This window comes from Glycine soja, chromosome 12, assembly GCF_004193775.1.
Source record: "Glycine soja cultivar W05 chromosome 12, ASM419377v2, whole genome shotgun sequence".
Taxonomy (NCBI): Eukaryota; Viridiplantae; Streptophyta; class Magnoliopsida; order Fabales; family Fabaceae; genus Glycine; species Glycine soja.
Window position 1 is genome coordinate 41,601,834 of NC_041013.1, and position 21,413 is coordinate 41,623,246.

The 21,413-nt window shown below is 31.9% G+C and overlaps 3 protein-coding genes across 6 annotated transcripts; all 3 read left to right on the plus strand.

Moving 5' to 3' along the window:
* The first annotated feature begins 2,495 nt into the window (after positions 1 to 2,495).
* LOC114379710 (TMV resistance protein N-like) lies at positions 2,496 to 10,647 on the plus strand. 4 transcript variants are annotated; one of them, XR_003659569.1, is made up of 8 exons: positions 2,496 to 3,194; positions 4,315 to 5,413; positions 5,783 to 6,058; positions 6,411 to 7,295; positions 7,866 to 8,545; positions 9,034 to 9,098; positions 9,177 to 9,306; positions 9,550 to 10,647. XR_003659569.1 is itself a non-coding variant. In XM_028338397.1 (7 exons), the coding sequence occupies exons 1-6, from the start codon at positions 2,620 to 2,622 to the stop codon at positions 9,089 to 9,091; spliced, it is 3,573 nt and encodes a 1,190-aa protein (XP_028194198.1). In that variant the 5' UTR covers positions 2,496 to 2,619; the 3' UTR covers positions 9,092 to 9,098; positions 9,177 to 10,647. The 4 variants fall into 4 exon arrangements, 1 of the variants encoding a protein (XP_028194198.1); XR_003659570.1 differs by having other exon boundaries at positions 9,922 to 10,647; XR_003659571.1 differs by having other exon boundaries at positions 10,046 to 10,647.
* A 4,133-nt stretch (positions 10,648 to 14,780) lies between these two features.
* LOC114379147 (UDP-glycosyltransferase 79B30-like) lies at positions 14,781 to 16,531 on the plus strand. The gene has a single exon (XM_028337744.1). It carries the CDS (start codon positions 14,916 to 14,918, stop codon positions 16,350 to 16,352), a length of 1,437 nt encoding a protein of 478 aa, XP_028193545.1. The 5' UTR covers positions 14,781 to 14,915; the 3' UTR covers positions 16,353 to 16,531.
* Positions 16,532 to 19,336: 2,805 nt separating this feature from the next.
* LOC114378420 (UDP-glycosyltransferase 79B30-like) lies at positions 19,337 to 21,125 on the plus strand. The gene has a single exon (XM_028337009.1). It carries the CDS (start codon positions 19,523 to 19,525, stop codon positions 20,900 to 20,902), a length of 1,380 nt encoding a protein of 459 aa, XP_028192810.1. The 5' UTR covers positions 19,337 to 19,522; the 3' UTR covers positions 20,903 to 21,125.
* Positions 21,126 to 21,413: the final 288 nt, after the last annotated feature.

A 21,413-nucleotide genomic window follows, 5' to 3' on the forward strand; every position in this document is an offset into this window, starting at 1 on the left:
AGAAGGAAAACCAATTTAACAACAAAATAAAGACTACTATGTTATCCATGAAAACCAACATGTGGAACATCATCCTATAATTTTTTTTAATATATGTAATATGTATCTGCTTTTTTTATCTTTATGAAAAATTTCAAGTATTTTATATTAGCCTGCAAAAAATTATTAAAAAATTAAAAACAAGTGTTACCTATTTAACACAATTTCTATTAAAAAAATCGTGTTCAAATACAGTATTTTTTAATTAATTAAAAAAATTGTGTTTAAATACATGATTTTTAAAATAATTAAAAAATATTAAAATTATATGTGTTTATATGATTTCAACTTTTAATAATAATAAAATTTGAAAAACTGAAATCATATGTACGTGCATATACGATCTAATTGTAATAATTTTATGATAAACATACGTTGAAGTGTGATTTTTTCGTAATAAAATTGTATTTTAAAACATGATTTATTTATTTTTATACTTTTTAAAATTTATCCATTATGATGATTTTTTTAAAACTTTTTCCCATTATGGTGCAAGAGGCTCTCATCTTCAACTAATATCGCACCAAGAACGCTGACATCTCCGTCACCACATCCTGAGATAATGCTTCTACTATAGATTTATTGAAAGGGAATACGTAGCAATTATTTTGTGTGGAGTATGGAAAATACCTGTGTGGAGATACAAAAGAAAAAATATATTTTTATAACAAATAAAATTATTTTGGATGTAAGGGTAAATGATATTTTAATTAATAATCTAACTCCTTTTTTCTTTCTTTCAAACCAAACAATCCACCAAATTTATTTCTACTTTTATTTTTTATTTCTTTTTAACTAAACAGCCTTAAATATAACCTTATTTCTTATTTGTCTCTCTCCCCACTTACCCTCTTTCACTCCCTCCATTTTCTTCCTCTATCAAATAAAATTATTGAGCTCGTATCCTTAATTTTGTCCTCACTCCAAATCTAAAATGCAAAATGGGAAGTCTATGAATAGGCATGTTCTGTAGTCCATCTCGTTCCCAATTTCTCCAATAAAAAATTATACTACATGATTTCACTTTCAGTGTGCTTCGTGAGAAAGTTCATATTCTGCATTACTGAATTACTGATGAATTTTCCAAGGAAGTAGGTGCTGAGCGTGGTGCCGACATATTTGACTATCTTTCAGAATAAGTCTATGCGTATTTATTAAACGAAGAATTCTCCCACTGTTACACATACATAATATCTGACGTAATTTAGGATGATAAAACAAATCGAATCGGCCTGTTTTGGCCCGTCCCACCATTTGCCTGCTAAATTAGGATGGGACAATCCGTTAAGACTTGACGGGTTACACATATAAGTTCACCTCATTTGAAGGTGTGCTAGTAGATTGACTTATTCTTTAAAAAAAAATTTAAAAAGTAATTGATGATACAAAATATTTAAAATAACAAATTACTCTTTAAATTTTAAATCACATAAAAGTATTAATAGTCTTTAATGATAACTAATTATAATAAGTCTACTAAATAACTAAATCACAACACACAATCATGACTCGAGCAAATTACACTTATTTTTCTAAAGTTAGGGTTTATTGAATTTACACCCCTTCCTAAACTTGCATTTATTTTGTCTCCCCTAAATAGTAATTATTACCAATGGTGTTATTTTTTAGTGAAATTAATACCCTAAGATTAAGAACTCCTATCATTCTTGTGCAAGTCTACTTCCAAACCAATTAAGTTCATGTCAGGTTTTACCTACTAAAACACTGTTGACTCGTTCCTCATCTTCCTGGTCAACTTCGTTGCCTTCTCCAACCGCAGCAAATTCACCTTCCCCACCTCCTCCAATGCCGTCTACGACCTCTTCGAGTATCGTAGCAACCTCATCAATGACCCGTGCTCTTGTTGCGTGTCGCACGTGGTCACCCCATCTTGACAACCTTTGCTTCACCTTTTGTGACTACGCATTGCAGCTCAACAGTTGTTTTGCTAAGTACAACGATGTCACCTTCATCGGGTCAAGGACATGACAATGATGCCAATAGATTCTCATTTATTTCTTCTTTTTTTTCGTTATCTTTATCAATGTTAATGAGTCAGGGGGTTACAGTTGAATGGATGGTAGAAATAGCAAGAGAATCTTATATATTATAAAAAAGAGTGGAATTGAGTATAAAAAAATGCTAATCTCACGAGATGTGAGTATAATTTATTCTAAATTTAAAGCTAGTTTTAAAATCTTAAACAATATAATATTTTTTATTTATTTATTTTAATAATCTCATATATTAATATAATTTTTATTTATAAAAACAAACAATATTGCGGGCTGATAGACTGACCCGCTCCATCTTTGATCCAATTGATTGGAGGGTTAGAGAGAGTGTGGAGCACGTAAGACTGGTGGACCAAAATGTTGATGCGGTCCCACCAAATTGATAAAAGGCTAGTTGGCTGGCCCGCCTCAGTGGGTCCATTTTGTCATCGCGTACTTAATATTCGTGAAGGGATTATGTGATTGCATCCCCAATGTATTGTATGAATCATTGAGTTGTATGCGGTGATACAGTGTACTTATATGAGTTGTGTTTGTCTACATGTACCAATAGTGTAATTCATCGATGATGAAAAACGTATCATGGTTTTGGACCCGGTTGGGCCGTGGATCATCCTCCAATTTCAGCACAGTAAGTATAGCATCCAGTTCTTCCAATGACTCCGTCGACAGTAGCATCCAAAACCAAAACTACAGATACGATGTATTTATCAGTTTCAGAGGTCCTGACACCCGCAACACTTTCGTTGATCATCTTTATGCCCATCTCCTCCGAAAGGGTATTTTCGTCTTTAAGGATGACAAAAAGCTCCATAAAGGAGAATCCATATCAGCACAGCTTCTACAAGCAATTCAAGATTCACGCCTTTCAATCATTGTCTTTTCCAAACAATACGCTTCCTCCACATGGTGTTTAGACGAAATGGCCGCTATAGCTGATTGCAAACAACAATCAAACCAAACTGTGTTCCCTGTTTTCTATGATGTAGATCCATCTCATGTAAGACATCAGAACGGGGCATACGAGGTTGCCTTTGTTTCACACAGATCGAGATTCAGAGAAGATCCAGACAAGGTTGATCGATGGGCGAGAGCTATGACGGATCTGGCCAATTCAGCTGGTTGGGATGTCATGAACAAGTATGTATTAAACTATATATATATATATATATATATATATATATATATATATATTATCCCCTTTGTTGTTAGCTTACATTCTTAGCATCTAACTAAACTATAAATTTTTTTATATATAATTAAATTATAATTATACAAGTAAATTGCATTTTTTAATGTAATGTTATAAGTAAATTAATGAATTGAAAAGTAGGGATAATTTTAAAAATGATATAAATCATTGTTGATAGTATATTAAAAATTAAAAACAAATGTAAAACATATATAATTAGAATAAATTACACTGGTACTCTTGAGATTAATATTTATTACACTTACATTTTTTTATGTCACTGTTATTAATGGTATTAATTGTTTGTGAAATATCCTAATAATCTTTATGACTTTGGTGCAAGCATCCTTCTGGTCCAAGTTCAAGTCCGATTTTGTCTACAAAAATACTATCAATTCGCTTATCATCTTTCTCATCAACTTTGTCGCCTTCACCAATCACAACAACTTCACCATCCTTAAAAATAAACAAAAAGTCTTGTGTATGATAAAAAAAAGAGTAAAATTGAGTGTAATAAATGTTAACTTTAAAGGAGAAGAATGTAATTTGCTCTTATCTTATTTATATAAAATAATATATATATTACTTAATTGAATTAACACCTATAAATAATTTAAATATTTTATTATCTTAATTATTGTGATCTATCTTATCAATAAGTTATGTTAATACTAAACTAACTAGAATTAATAGTAAGGATTAAAAAAGAACACTATATAAGAAAATTTCTAGATCTAAAAGTAACAAAATTTTGTAAAGACTATAATAAAATAGAATCATATTTGCAAGACTTAAAAGATATTTAAGTCATTAGTGTAATTATTTCAAAAAAAAGAGTCATGGGTGTAATTTATATTTCAATTATTTTTACATAAATGTTTGGTTATCTTATATGCCGCATCATATATGTTTATTAATTAACAAAATAATTAATGTACAAAAGTGGTTAGTTTTATTACATATATTGAAGGTACAAATAAATTAAATTCATTAACTTTTATCAATAAATATATGAAGATATTAACGTTATTTTATTTAGCTAGCTTACTCTTTTTTTTTCTCTTCCAGGCCCGAGTTTAGAGAGATTGAAAATATTGTTCAAGAGGTGATAAAAACATTGGGTCATAAATTCTCTGGGTTTGTTGATGACCTCATTGGGATACAATCACGTGTACAAGAATTAGAAGGTAGTTTAAAATTAAGTTCAAATAATGATAATGTTCGAGTTTTAGGAATTTGCGGGATGGGTGGAATAGGAAAGACAACTCAGGCTGTTGTCTTGTATGATAGAATATCTTACAAGTTTGACGCTTGTTGTTTCGTTGAGAATGTAAACAAAATTTACAGGGATGGAGGTGCAACTGCTATACAAAAGCAAATAGTTCGTCAAACTTTAGACGAGAAAAATCTAGAAATATATAGTCCTTTTGAAATATCAGGAATAGTAAGAAATAGGCTACACAACATAAAAGTCCTCATATTTCTTGACAATGTTGACCAAATAGAGCAATTGCAGGAATTGGCCATAAACCCTAATTTTCTTTTTGAAGGGAGTAGAATGATTATTATCACTAGGGATGAGCATATTCTAAAAGTGTATGGAGCACATGTAATACACAAGGTTTCATTAATGAATAATAATGATGCTCGCAAGCTGTTTTATTCAAAAGCTTTCAAAAGTGAAGACCAAAGTAGTAGTTGTGTAGAGTTGATTCCTGAGGTACTCAAATATGTCCAGTGTCTTCCATTAGCAATTAAAGTAATAGGTTCTTTCTTGTGTACTCGAAATGCTACCCAATGGAAAGATGCTTTGGATAGATTTCAGAATAGTCCAGATAATGGAATCATGGATGTACTTCAAATAAGTATTGATGGACTACAATATGAAGAAAAAGAAATATTTTTACACATTGCTTGTTTCTTTAAAGAAGAGATGGAGGATTATGCTAAGCGAATTCTGAACTGTTGTGGATTACACACTCACATTGGAATCCCAAGACTCATTGAGAAATCACTCATAACACTTAGAGATCAAGAAATTCATATGCATGATATGTTGCAAGAATTGGGAAAGAAAATTGTTCGCAATCAATTTCCTGAACAACCAGGATCATGGAGTAGAATATGGCTTTATGAAGATTTCTTTCGTGTCATGACAACCCAAACGGTAAACAATTATATCTCCTAAACTAGTGCATGTTAAATATTGCTTTTAATTTCAACAATCTGCAACATATTTAGGAAAAAGTGAAGGAGGCATATTGATAGCCTTGATTACTTCATTTACACTAATTGTATATATAAAGAGTGTGAGGAATCAAATTACTCTTAAAATAATTTTAAAAAATTTATTTTTGTTCTTTATTTACTTTTAATCTTATTATTTTAATGAGTAATTCATTTTTAATCATTAGATTAAAAGAAAATGAAATATTAAAATAGAGAATAATTCTTTTAAAATTATTATATATATATATATATATATATATTATTTAAATGCTTATTGATTTACATATGTTTATTCTTCGTTTGCCAGGGAACAAATAATGTCACAGCCGTAGTTCTAAATAAAAAAGATCAAGATATGTCCGAATGTAGCGTTGCAGAACTATCAAAAATGAAGAACCTTAGGTTGCTTATATTATACAATAAAAGTTTTTCAGGAAGCCTTGATTTTCTCTCCTCCCAGCTGCGATATCTTTTGTGGCATGATTATCCTTTTACTTCTTTGCCATCATGTTTTGCGGCCTTTGGTCTTGTGGAATTGAATATGCCTAGTAGTAGCATCAATTGTTTATGGGAAGGCCGCAAGGTACTTTAATGTCTTTTATTAATATTTTTATTTGTTTAAAATGGAAAGAAATATTAACTCAATAAGTTTTCAAAAGAAGTGTCACTGCATGTTGTCACTTTTCTTTTTAATTCTACAGTGGCCAGGCGTCATAATTTTAACAATTCAAAATTTAAATATATTTAATTAAATGTTGTAACATGTTTAAAAAATTGAAAAGATTTTTTTTAAAAAAAGTAAATGGATAGTTTTTTTTTCTTCAATTCAAAATAAATTGTGCTCTCCATTTTGAAGGACGTAGTACATATTATACAGAAGTGAAATAATGCAATTTAAGTTTTAAAAGGAGATGCTAATTGTTAATTTTCTACAGAATTTTACATGTCTGAAAAGGATGGATTTGAGCAACTCCAAATTTCTTGTAGAGACTCCAGATTTTTCTGGGGCCCCATACCTTGAGCGGTTGGATCTTTCAGGATGCACAGATTTAACATTTGTCCATCCATCAATGGGACGTCTTGAAAACCTTGTTTTCTTGAGTTTCAGAAATTGTAACAATCTAATAAGCATCAAAATTGGCCGTGGTTTTAATCTAATATCTTTGAGAGTTCTACATTTCTCTGGTTGCACTAAACTTGAAAACACCCCAGATTTTACAAGGACAACAAATCTTGAGTACCTTGACTTTGATGGATGTACAAGTTTATCCTCGGTACATGAATCTATTGGAGCTCTTGCAAAACTTACATTCTTGAGTTTTAGAGACTGCAAAAATCTTGTTAGTATACCTAACAACATGAATACCATGACATCTCTTCAAACCCTAGATTTATGGGGATGCTTGGAACTTATGGATTTGCCCTTAGGACGAGCTTTCAGTCCTTCATCCCATTTGAAATCTTTGGTTTTTCTGGATATGGGCTTTTGCAATCTAGTTAAAGTACCTGATGCTATTGGAGAGTTAAGGTGTTTAGAAAGACTGAATCTTCAAGGAAACAATTTTGTTTCAATACCTTATGATTCCTTCTGTGGGCTACATTGTCTAGCGTATTTAAACTTGTCTCATTGCCATAAGCTTGAAGCTTTGCCCGACCTTCCATCAGAAAGGGCTTCATTAGGGGGATGGTATTTTAAAACGGTATCTGGATCTCGTGACCATAGGTCAGGGTTATATGTTTTTGATTGTCCCAAGCTGGCTCATATGTTGGTGTCGCCAAGCAGAGACTTAGAACTTGCATGGTTAGTGAGACTGATTAAGGTTCGCACTCTAAGCACCTTCCATTTCTCTATTTTTGGATGAAATATTGACCTGTTGTTTCATTAGGACTTAGGAGCACTTTCTTTAGAGATTAAAACATACTATTTAAGAAATTAAAAGAAAAAAATTAGGTTAAATTACTCATTTAATTCTTATAGTTTCATGATTCTTATTTTTTAGTCTCTATAATTTGAAAGTAATCCTTTTAATCTCTATAATTTACATTTAAATTCTTATTTTTTAGTTCCTATAATTTTTAAAATGTAAACTATAGGAACTAAAAAGAACTCTTTTAAATTACATGAACTAAAAGAAAATTAAAATATAAATTATAAAGACTAAAAAGATCACTTTTAAATTATAAAGACTAAAAAGATAAAAATCATAAACTATAAGAATGTAATTTAACAAAAAATTATTATAAAATCATAAGAGCTAAGAATGTAAAAAAAAAATCATGAGAAACAGAATTTTGCATATCTTAATAATTAGTGTGTTAAGGACACTAGTTAATATTTGATTTGATTACAATAAAATTTTGTTGTTGTGATTTTCGTTTTGGTACTGCAGGAACCTTGTAATTTTCGGTGTGGCTTTGACATTGTTGTTCCTTTGGGTTTGGAAGTTATTCTTCCTCGGTGGTTATTAAACCAAGGGTTTAAAGGGGATTCAGTTATACGGATAATGCAGTTTAATGTGGATGACAACTGGATTGGTTTTGTCTTTTGTGTTACATTTGAGCGGAACATTATTCGTCCTGCGGTTTCTAGTAGTTCTCCACATTGTTCATTTTCTTCGTCACATCCGTTTCGTCTTTCTTTTGAAAGTGAATACACAGAAGAATACTTTGACATGCCACTTAATTTGGAGTTGAACAAGATTTATGGATCAAAACATCTTTGGGTCATTTATATCTCTCGAGAACACTGCCATTTTGTGAAAACAGGGGCTCATATCACATTTAAAGCCCACTCAAGTGTTAAGATCAATGCATGGGGCATGAAGAGTATATTCAGGCAAGATATAGATGACCTTGAAAGGATGCAACAAGGAGAATCTCTTCCACTCCATCCTAATGATGTAGTACACCATGTTGACTTTGATAGTGTAGAAAAAAGTAACAACAACTCTGGGCCTAAATTCCAGCTTCCTTACAATTGGTTGGTTACAAAGGAAGATGAAGTTGAGAATATGAACACAAAGGCAAAAGAAACTAATCTCTCTAATGCGGGGTTGTCAGACGACACAAGGTAAAAATCTTTTCTAAAACAGTAGTAGCTCATAATCTTTTTCATACCTACTAACAAGGTTAATAGTGATTCTACCTAAAATTGTGAAAATTTTGTAAACTTGACTCGTAAAATCGAATCATAAACTCGTAAGAGTTTACTCAAATAAATAAAAAATATATTTATATTTCTTTATATAAAATCATAAATAAATATTTCAATCATAAAATAAATGAAAATAATAAACTTTAACATTAATTCAATAAACTAATATAGTTCATAATTCACACTCAATCTAACATAAATTCATACGATACAAAACATAAATTTTTAAAATAAAAACACTTAAAAAAAATTCAAATGTGTATCAATCCTCTAATAATTCAAATCTCCTAATTAAAATTACAGTTCATGTTTTTTATTCTATTCTCTAATTAAAATTGCAGTTTTATCTTAGTAAATTGCAGTCCATGTTTCTGATATAATTTTCCTTCCTGATTATGCTGAAGATCTTTATTTAAGATCCCAAGCCTAGAAGATGTGCTCCGCAGGCGGCCTCGGCCTTAGAGCACAGGTATGTGTCTTAAATTTAATCATTCTCTTAAGAATAACAATTTTTTCCCTGATTTTAATCTCTCCATTTCCACTTTAGGTACTTCTCATCTGCGCCTCTACCCACAAATCTCGTTAAGCTTTCAAGACCTGCTCCTAAGAAGTGTACTGCAGGCATTAGGTACTTTTCTTTTTGGATTAAAACCTCCAAATAGACCTACAATTACCAGGTAAACACATGTTGACCCTCCTATCATTTCAAAGTGGCTTAATAGTTTGTAATTTTGACTCTTTCAACTTTAAAAAGTAGATAGCAGCACTACACTTTGGCTTGCATATTGAACCATTAACCTTTAAAAAATATTAGAGGTTGAAATAAGATAATCAAGGTTCTATACTGTGTGCTTTTATCTGTGTTAAATTCATGAATCATGACTAACTTTGTGAACTGGGTATGAAATTGGATCCTACAGGTTGAGTATAAAATTACGCTAAATTTAAATGGTGGAGCTATGCAAAAGCAACAATGATCTTAGGTAGTGCACCTTCAGTGCTAAACTGCTTATGTGGCAATTTACACCTAACTTTTGGCACCATGATGATTCAGTGTGACTAGGATTTTGGAGACCCAAATTGCTTAGTTTAATTATGGTGTTTAATATGCTTATTTTCTATGGAATTCATCAAGTCTCATGAGAAGCCTTGCAGGGGAAGGGAAATATAGCATATAACTTCATCTTTTTTTATAGAGTTGAATAATGCTTGCCAAATTTTTGTTGTCTTTTAATTTCTACCTGTAAATATTATTTAATTAATTTCTTCTCTTTGTTCTGCAATGCTGACAGATCACATTTAAAAAAAAAAATAGATCTAGAGTTCTAGCAGCCAGAACGAATATTCTATCATTTCTATGATGGTTCCATTAGTAAGAGAGGGGTCTAATACATTTGATAAAATTCTGCGAATCAGCTTCGCTTGTATGACTATAAAGGAAACATCACGACGCGAGTTAGGTCATGAAAGGAGAGGAGAAATTACCTTGGCGTCACGGAGAAAAACTTGGAGTGTGAGTGAGGACCAGCGATGACGACGGAGGATGGAGGACCAACAACTATGAGGACCGCAAGTGAGGGCCAGCGATGACGATGCGAGTGAGGGCTTTCAAAGCAGAACTCGAACAAGGTGAGTAGCTCAACTTCAGCACAACACAGAGTCGCGAGTAAGTGAGTAGTTCAGCTTCAGCACGACGCCGTTTTGAATTTTCGTAAATTCACAGACTCGTAGCAGACTCGCGAGTCTACCTAAACTTGTCTGAGTCTGTGCTAAATCGGACAAGTCTACTCCGATTTTAATTCTACTTTCGATTTAACTCGTCGAACCTTAGTGGAATCATAAAATCGTACGATTTAAAGCGCGAGTTTAACAACCATGCCTAGTAGTACATTTAGTGCTCGTGGTGAACTAAATCAACTTAAAACTAATTTGAGACTTGACCAGCAAATTAGTTTGATAAACTTGATTAATTTAAAGAATTGAAAATTAGATTTGTTGATTAAATTATTTGAACTTAAGTTGAATTCAATTCATTTAAGGTTCTTTAACAGTTTTTTTCATGATATATGTTGGTTTGGTGGCAAATGATTGATAGGGATTTGGTATATCAATATACATGAGATGGCATTCCTTGTTGTGATGCTTTCTTTTATCCCGCCTTTTGCCTTGAAAAAATTCATTTAAATTATGAACTAGTTGGATATTTGTCTTTTGTGTACACACCTATACAATTTATAAATATTTATATAAAATACATGTTGTTAATGATATTTATTGAGATCAACCTAATTTCAATTATTTATCTAACCGTAAAGTAATTAAACTTTAAGATGAAACTTTTTAAAACTAAAATAACAATTTATTAACAGTATTATGATTTTCTAAATTTATCTTTCAAATTATTGAGATATAAAATTACTTGTTAAAGTCACTACAAGAAAAACGTATATTAGCAAGAAAAATTTCCCATGCTGATCCCTCGCAAAATCATTTAGCAAGAGAAGATCGAAGAATTAGTGAGGGAAAGTTGCCTAACTAAATCCATGGTAGATGACTATTGAGGAAAGTAGTTCCTTGCTATTATGTCGCAAGTTTCGTAGCATATCTCTCAATAATTACATGAAGGAAGTTAAAAAATTTCTTTGCTAACAGGCATCTACAATTTGCCCTTATTCCCTCGCCAATCCCTAGTTAATATTTCCTCACCAATCCCCCAGCTAATATTCTCTTGCTATTTCGATGCAATTTCCTCTCAAATATATCTCTAGCAAATTGATCTCTATTCCCTTATTATTGATCCCTAGCTATTAGGTTGCAATTCTCTTGCAAACCTTCGTTTGCTAATCGCTTGCTATTCCCTCACTATCATGTGCATATATTTCCTCGTCATTCCTTTGCAATTCCCTCGCTATGAGTGCTTATAATGTCTCACCATTTTCTTGCTAATCTATAGCAACTCCTTCACAAAATTTCTGTTGCTGTTCCTTAGCGAATCCTCGTTATGGTGCCTTGCTCATCCCTCACTATTCTGTCACAATGATTTTTTTTATACGAGTTATATATTAAAAATTGTAATTTTCATTTCAAATGCATAAATATATTTTGCATCATCAAAATATCTTGCATCAAATAAATATAACTTAAAAAACTCTTACCAAACAATTGATTAAAACACTTCTACTTTCAACATAATAAAAATACTCAAAGTCAATAACATAATAAAAAATACTCAGTCTACAACACAATTAAAATAAAACATGGTTTAGTGAAACTAGAGTGCAGTAATATCATCTTCATTCTTGATTCTTCTCAGATATTTGCTCAAAAAGAAAAATTATGAGAGAAAAATTATAAATTTCTATATAATTTAACCTCCAAAATGTATTCATAACTAGCAATTATCAAATGACACTTTGAATGATGAAAAAAATATTACTTAAAGCGTCATAAAGACGAAAAACAAAAAAAAATTGTAATAACTAAAAATAAAATAATTTTTTTTACAAGGACTAAAAACAAAGAAGCACTAAATTGTAAAACCTAAAAAAGATATTTAAGCCTTTTTTTTTTCAATCAAAAGGCATTTTTGAACATCACATTATAGGAGAAAAAATTCTAATTGGGTTGACACCTCCGCTTCTAATGATCTTCTACTGCACATGCCAATAAATATTATTAATAGACATAGGATATACAAAGTACTTGGGGGGGACCAAACCTAGCAAAATACACACGAGGTGGGAGATAAAGAAAACAAATGATATTCACATTTGTATAACTTCACTTATATCATAAGATCATGTTAGGTTAGACTTATCTGTAATTGCTCATAATATTATTCACTTAGTAAAAAAAAATGTTTGTATCTAAATCAAAACCTTGATTGTAGATATTCTACAACACTTTGATTATATTGTCTGTGACATACAAAAAGACATGGACAACTAAACAAAAAGCACTCAAAATTGCATTTGAAAGTCAGGATGAATCATACAGTTATTTGTCTATATGGATCTACTCAACATTTTCTACCAGGTAGACTTGTTAAATACAAAACATCCAATTCAATGGAGGATGGTGAGGATGACTCTTCTAAGGTGATTCTTAGTCATGTATTTTGGGCTTTTAAGCAATGCATTAAAGGTTTTTAATATTGCAAACCGGTTGTGTAAGTAGATGACACATTTTTAACTGAAAAATATTGTGGTAGTTTGTTGACGGTCATTGGACAAGATGGTTGTCGAAACATTTTTCTACTTGCTTTTGCAATTGTTGAGAGCGAGAACAAAGAAGCTTAGATGTGGTTCTTGCATTATTTGAGGAGATATGTTACACCTCAACTAAATTTGTGTATTATATCAATAGGAAAACTAATTTGCTAATAGCTATGCTATCAGAACGAGTTGGGTGGACTGAGCCGGATGTAACTTCTATGTATTGCATTCGCCACATTGCATTAAATTTTAACAAAGACTCTAAAAATGCTGACTTAAAAAAAATCAATATGTGTAAGCTTTTAAGCACTTCATGCATCAAAATAATTTATTTATTACGCATTCAACATATTTATTATTGATTTCTTTGTCTTTTGTCATATGATATGAGATGAGAAAACTGTGATTTGAGACAAAGTTACTTGCACTTCGAATGGTGGTATGATTGTGGAGAATTTCAGGCACTTTGAACTCCTTGCTCGCATGCAATTGTATCATGTGCTTCTTGCAATTTAAATTATAATGACTTTATTGACTCTATATATAAGTTGAAAAATATTTTCAAAGTTTATTAGCATCAGCTTCATTCCCTTATAAGCGAAGATATTTAGGTCTTAATATTTGGATCTATATTTTATGTCTAATCCTTTGAAGCAACAAGACACAACAGGAAAACCAACCATTAGTCGTATGCATAATGAGATAGATAGACCAATTCCAAATAGCCATAAAAAATGCTAATTATGTATAATTGAAGGACATAATTATAATAATGATTTGTACAAGCAAGTTGGCACCTAATATTATTGTGAGTGTTGAGCAAGAAAGAGTCGCGAACAAGAACGTGAGTTAAAGTGAGCATCTTCAAAAAAACAATTTCAAATTCTATATTTTTTTAAAGAATTTGAAATCCTACTTTTTTAGTCAATCAAAATGATTCATAAAAATATCAAAATTTAAATCTTCTTTTAAATATTCTATCCAAACAAGTTATTTTATCATAAATCATTTTAAATTCCTTGAAAAAATGAATTTTCCTGTTAAATTGATCCATCCAAACACACTGTTATAGCTAGCTAGGGACATTTCTTTTCTTGAGACAAAACAAGGAGAGACTGATGGTCCACGGTACCAAGGTATCCAAAATCATGATGCATATCAGATGGAATCACACTGCATTGTAGTGGTAAAAAAACATATAGAAAACAAAGTATTATTTTGTATTAATTTTTAATTTTTATTATATTATAATTATAAACTTTAATTAATTATAATCTGACTACAGGACCCAATTGACCCAAATTCAGAAGATTAAAAAAATAATTTCCTTAAAAAGGATGACAGATTAAAATGAATTTTACTGTTAACTAGATAAGATATCAAAAATATACTTTAGCCATTAATATAAAATGCCTCTTGTTTTTAATTTTTTTAAAAAAATTAACCTTAATTATGGATCATTTCTATTAAAAAATAAAAATAAGTAAAGTCTCACTTTACCTTATATACGGAGTATTTTGGAAATCTTACTAGCTAATGAGAGAAATTAAAAAATATTGTCACCAAAATATTTGTCAAAAATAATAAGATCGAGTATATATATTTTAATATTAAGAATAATTTTAGAAAAATATAAAATTTAAGATAAATTTAATATTAAGGATTAAGTTAATTAAATATATCAGTTCTTGTTGAATTAATTAATTAATTAGATATGATGAAAATATAGTTGGAGAAATTCGTTAATATATATTACTATGTTATATTGACAAGGAGTACTTGTTACCTCTCTCTTCTAATTCTCTTGTAAATTATAACCACTTTCTCTAACAAAATGGAAAGAGATAACAAGAGTGATTATGTTTGAAAAACAATTAAATATTAATCAATTACTTTTTTTATTCACCGTATATCAAATTAATCATTTATTTATTATCTCTTCTTTTATCTTAGATAACTCAAGAAAAAAACATTGTTCACATAAGAACGGGAAGTGGGGACGGAAAGTTGACAAATGGCGTAGCTACACGAGCTATATATGGACAACGGTGCCTCGTACCCGATAGCATAACATGCTCTTATTCTTCGTTCAGAGACAAACAACAACAAAAACTGAAGCAGCCATGGATTCCGCAAGTGCAGCTCCTTTGCACGTAGCAATATTTCCATGGTTTGCCATGGGCCACCTAACCCCAATTCTTCACCTCTCCAACAAGCTTGCACAGAGAGGCCACAGAATCTCCTTCATAGTCCCCAAAAGAACACAAACCAAACTACAACACCTCAATCTTCACCCTCACCTCATCACCTTTGTCCCCATCACTGTTCCTCGAGTTGATGGTCTTCCTCAAGATGCTGAAACCACTTCAGACATACCCTTCTCTTTGTTCCCACTTCTCGCCACGGCTTTGGACCGCACCGAGAAAGACATCGAACTTCTCCTAAGGGAACTGAAACCACAATTTGTTTTCTTCGATTTCCAACATTGGCTGCCCAACCTGACTCGAAGCCTAGGCATCAAGAGTGTCGCGTATTTCATAGTTAATCCGTTATCAATAGCGTATCTCGGAAACGGACCAAGACAGAGCCAAGGAAGAGAATTAACTGAAGTTGATTTTATGGAACCCCCTCAGGGGTTCCCTGATGATGCATGCATAAAGTTTCAGCCACATGAACTTCGGTTCCTCGTTTCCACAAGGAAACTCGAGTTTGGAAGCGGCGTTTTTCTGTACGATCGGCTGCACACCAGTACATGCTTGGCAGATGCAATTGGATTCAAAGGTTGCAGAGAAATTGAAGGGCCATATGCGGAGTATCTTGAAACTGTGTATGGGAAGCCCGTTTTACTTTCAGGGCCTCTTTTACCTGAGCCACCAAACACTACTTTGGAGGAAAAATGGGTTGCATGGCTTGGGAGATTCAAACCTGGTTCTGTTATTTTCTGTGCATATGGAAGCGAAAGCCCGTTACCGCAAAATCAGTTTCAAGAGTTGTTGCTTGGTCTTGAACTTACAGGTTTTCCGTTTCTTGCAGCACTTAAGCCTCCTAATGGGTTTGTTTCTATCGAAGAAGCTTTGCCAGAAGGGTTCAGTGAAAGGGTTAAAGGAAGAGGGGTTGCATGTGGAGGTTGGGTGCAGCAACAATTGATCTTAGAACACCCTTCTGTTGGGTGTTTCATAACACACTGTGGAGCTGCTTCTGTGACAGAGGCACTTGTGAATAAGTGTCAGTTGGTGTTCTTACCTAGGTTGGGTGCTGATCATGTCATAAATGCAAGAATGTTTAGTAAAAAGTTGAAGGTTGGGGTGGAAGTAGAGAAAGGTGATGAAGATGGGTTGTTCACAAAAGAAAGTGTATGCAAAGCTGTGAAAACTGTGATGGAAGATGGGAATGAGGTTGGAAGAAAAGTGAGAGAAAATCATGCCAAACTGAGGAACTTCTTACTAAGCGACAGTTTAGAGTCGACGTGTGTTGATGGTTTCTGTCAACAACTTCAAGATTTGTTATAATTTCTGAGCTTTAAAGTTTGAATGATCCACGAGTTTCTCAGTTGTTTACAAATAAATATATGTTCAACGAATGTTGTGCATTGAGGAATAGAAATCAGTTTTATTTAATAGCAGTGAGTAATGCGTTAAATGAACCTTTCAACTAGTTAATCCAAATTAATATATTTTTTACCTTTCAACTAGTGTATCCATGGCTGCTCCTGCATGAGTTTTTTGCTGATTGTCTTTGAATGAAGTATAAAAGCTTAGGCTACCATATATCAAGAGATGCCTTGTTGTAGATACAAATAATTTGTACAAAAAGTTAGTGTTTAATTTTTTTTTTTTAATTTTATTTTTTACTTTGTATATCTTTTAAAAATTTCTTTGACAGGAACCAGAAGTAAAGATGGAAAAAAAAGGAAGAGACTAAATTAGTGTATATATATATATATATATATTCAAGGATTATATAAAAATAGAAATAGAAATCTTGAAAATTTTAAGATTAAAAAGATTGGAAATTCAAAAAAATGAAAAATGTTAGTTGGAACATGTTAATATATAAAAGGAGACATAAAAATGATAATGAATAATACCACAAAAAATAATAATGATCATCATCATATTTAATTTAGGAGTGTCGTCTTATCATATATAAGAAAAGACGCGAAGAAAAAGTTATATATAAATAAATAAAAGAAACATGAAGAAGTGAACACTAGCAAACCTGAGTGAGGAACAAGTTTTGATTAATTAATTAACGGGAATCATTATCTTGGTTTATGCTCTCATACTTTCTCAATCGCAAAAATGTTTTTTTAACACGAACACAAATCTAGATCTGATTCTCAATCTGATAATGGCAAATTAAATATTTCGTCACGCACTTCACGCCTAAGTCATTAAAAATAGTAATATTACAGTAAACAAAATAAAATCCCAATAAAAATTATAGTAGACCGAATCAGAACAAAGACTCTACCTAATACATAAAAAATAATACTACCAGTCCTTATTATAAAAATAAAATACTATCACTTATTTCTTATACTAGAATCCGAAGTGATATTAATATTAGAAAAAGTCACATTTTAACTCTTTAACTATAGATTAATTTTTATTATATAGTTTTCACTCAAAAGAAATTAAAACAGTTAATATATACAAATATTATTATATTAAATAAAATAATATATCATACTAATTAAAAAAATAGTTAATAAAATTGATATATTTACAAGTCTATTAAAACTATTAATATGATTAGTACTATTACTTTAAATCTCTAATATCTATATTATCATTGATTTTTTGTTAACTAAAAGTTATATTTATAATTTTTTATTAATAAATATTAATTTATTAGAATATTAATTGTTTTAACTAAGAGGATCAAACTTGTAACTTATAGTTATATTTACAATTCACAGCAAAAAGATGGCAACCCTATAAAGGTGAGTTAACTCCAAAATTATGTCCTTAGTTTGTATTAATTGTATGCTAGAATTTACTTGCGTGAAAGGTGAAATCGTTAGTAATCATTGGTGAGTAGACATGGCAACTAAATTTCTATGGGTATCCGTTTCAATCCGTCTCGACTTTTACGGGTAATATTTGGGTTGATCGGATATAAGTTCGGATTCGAATTTTTCCCGATAACCAAAAGTCGAGTACGGGTACGGGTATGAGATTACTAGATCCGTCCCAACCCCGAACTCGCCCATCATTTAAAATCTTTAGAATTTTTACATAATTTAATCAAAAGGCATGGAATTTTTATTACTAGTTAATTTTATTTTAAATTTTTTACATAATTTAATATTATTTTCTTAACGATTTTTGTAGACACATACGCTATAATAAATTTACTGATATATAATTAGTTAAAAATAAATGTTTAAGAATCAATTTATTTTTTGTAAAATCAAATTTTTAATAGTTTTTTTTTACAAAAAAAAATAATTTTTTTTTTAATTTGAATCGGATATGGGACGGGGTCGGGGATACCCGATACCCAACGGGAACGTGTATCCGTTGGATATCGAGTAAGGATATGAGGATATGTTGGGGAGTCGGGGGTAAGAGATTCGAGAGACAATATCTATACACGTCCCACCCCATTACTATGTCTATTGTTCAGTCATACATCTTTTTTAATTTGCGTTGTTGATGTGCGGCCAAGTAAAGGTTTTATATCTTATTTCTCTTTTATTTACCTATGACATCTTTTATTTTTCTCTTCTTTTTCTTTTATCTTGCTATTACACTTTATTTTTGTTTAAAAGAATATTTTTATCGTTAATTTTTTAAAATATTAAAATTTATTTAAAGAATTGATTGATTTCTTTTCACTTATATTTTTTTAAGTGTGAACGAATAATGATCGAATTCTTAATCACATCTTTAAAATATAAAATTATCTATCAATCATGACTTATGATAATAATATTATCACACTCTATTTTAGGACATCCAAAATGGAATATATATTTAGAGAAATAATATATAAATATTTTAAGTGATATATAATACATGGACATTTTTAAACACTTAACAAATTAAATATTTTTTTCCTTCTTTCTATCTCTTTCTTCATGCCAAATCATAATATCTATAAAAGTACTTATACTTAAACAATCATATATTTTAAACATCTAATTAACATGTTTATTTATTTTCTCTTTAAATCATATTATCTATCTTAGTTACCGTTCTCCCTCATCTCTTTCTTTGTCACTTAAGGTGTCACATAACATATTCTACCTATAGTATCTATACTTTTCTCATTTTTATATTTTCTGACTAGGTGCCAATTAGCATCTCGGGTTTCCATGTGTAATTTTTCATTTCAGTATGTTAATAGCTACTCTTTTCATCTATGCAAAAAAAAAAAAACTACTTTTGTTCATTACAAAAGTTTGCCTTCGAAGGGTGAGGATACTAGTAAGTAATGAGGTGGCGCATTCCATGACTTTTTTTTCACTGTCTTGATGCCAGACCGCTTCAGCTAAAACAGTCTATATGGGTGATTTTTTTGGTACATTTTTCAGCCTCGGTATAATACAGTACTTCATTGGAAATTCATTTCAATTTAATTACTTTTAGTTTAATATACAAATAATTGGCTGAATGGTTTTTGTGTCACTCAATTGGTTCAGTAGTTGAACCTGCAACAAGTCCTGGCAGCTATGGATGCACACGCACCATCTATGCACATAGCAATGTTTCCATGGTTTGCCATGGGCCACTTCATCCCATTTCTTCACCTCTCCAACAAGTTAGCAAAGAGAGGCCACAAAATCTCCTTCTTCACCCCCAGAAGAACACAAACCAAACTACAACATCTCAACCTTCACCCACACCACATCACCTTTGTCCCCATCAATGTTCCTCACGTTGATGGTCTTCCTCACGATGCTGAAACCACTTCAGACGTGCCCTCCTCTTTGTTCCCACTTATTGCCACCGCTATGGATAGCACAGAGAAGCACATCGAACTTCTCCTAAGGGAACTGAAGCCACAAATTGTCTTCTTCGATTTCCAACATTGGTTACCAAACATAACACGAAGCTTGGGCATAAAGTGCATACAATACTGGATACTTAATCCATCAACTATAGCATACCTCTGGAACGGACCAAGGCAGATCCAAGGAGGAGAGTTAACCGAAGTTGATCTTATGAAGCCACCTAAGGGGTTCCCTGATTCATCCATCAAGCTTCATGCACATGAACTTCGATTCCTTGCTGCCACAAGAAAACTCGAGTTTGGAAGTGGTGTTTTCTTGTACGATCGCCTGGGCCTAGGTTCAAGCTTGGCAGATGCTATTGGATTCAAAGGTTGCAGAGAAATCGATGGTACATATGCTGACTATCTTGAAATCGTGTATAGAAAACCTGTTCTATTTTCAGGGCCTATTTTACCCGAGCCACCAAACTCTACTTTGGAGGAAAAATGGGTTTCATGGCTTGAAGGATTCAACCCTGGTTCTGTTGTTTTCTGTGCATATGGAAGCGAAGGCTCGTTACCGGAAAATCAGTTTCAAGAGTTGTTGCTTGGTCTGGAGCAAGCAGGTTTTCCATTTCTTGCAGCACTTAAGCCACCTAATGGGTTTGAATCTATTGAAGAAGCTATGCCAAAAGGGTTCGGAGAAAGGGTTCAAGGAAGAGGGATTGTAGATGAAGGTTGGGTGCCACAACAATTGATCTTAGGACACCGTTCTGTTGGGTGTTTCATAACACACTGTGGAGCTGCTTCTGTGACAGAGGCACTTGTGAATAAGTGTCAGTTGGTGTTCTTACCTAGGTTGGGTGCTGATCATATTATAAATGCAAGAATGTTTAGTAGAAAGTTGAAGGTTGGCGTGGAAGTAGAGAAAGGGGAAGAAGATGGGTTGTTCACAAAAGAAAGTGTATGCAAAGCTGTGAAGACTGTGATGGAAGATGAGACTGAGGTTGGAAGAGAAGTGAGAGAAAATCATGCCAAACTGAGGAACTTCTTACTAAGAGACAATTTAGAGTCGACGTGTGTTGATGGTTTCTGTCAACAACTTCAAGATTTGTTATAATTTCTGAGCTTTAAAGTTCAAATGATGGACGAGTTTCCCAGTTGTTTACAAATAAATTTGTTCAACGAATGTTGTGCATTTGATGAATAGGAGCACTTATTATTTTCTAAACTAATTCTGAGTTTCAATGGCTGCGAATCTAATTAAGTTGTTCAATTATCAAATGTGTGTACTCATTAATGAATGATTCAAATTAAATACACGTACTCCACGCTTTCTTCTCTTTCTCGAACTTTATAGCCATTTAATTTCTCCATTATTGTAAATAGCAAAGTAGGTATCATAACAGGTTCCTAGGCCAAGATCTGAGATCTTCAAAGAACTTCCATTAGAGCACAAGGTCAGATCTCCACGGTGGAGGTTACGATCTTGCGGAAGAACTCCCAAGATCTCAACTTTTGCAATAAAAAGTCATATTTTACTAGTTAAGAAGGAAAGATTAACAGAACAGGGATTCAGAAGACGAAGGGTGGCAGCAGTCGTCGACGATGTAGTGGCAAAAACAAAAGGA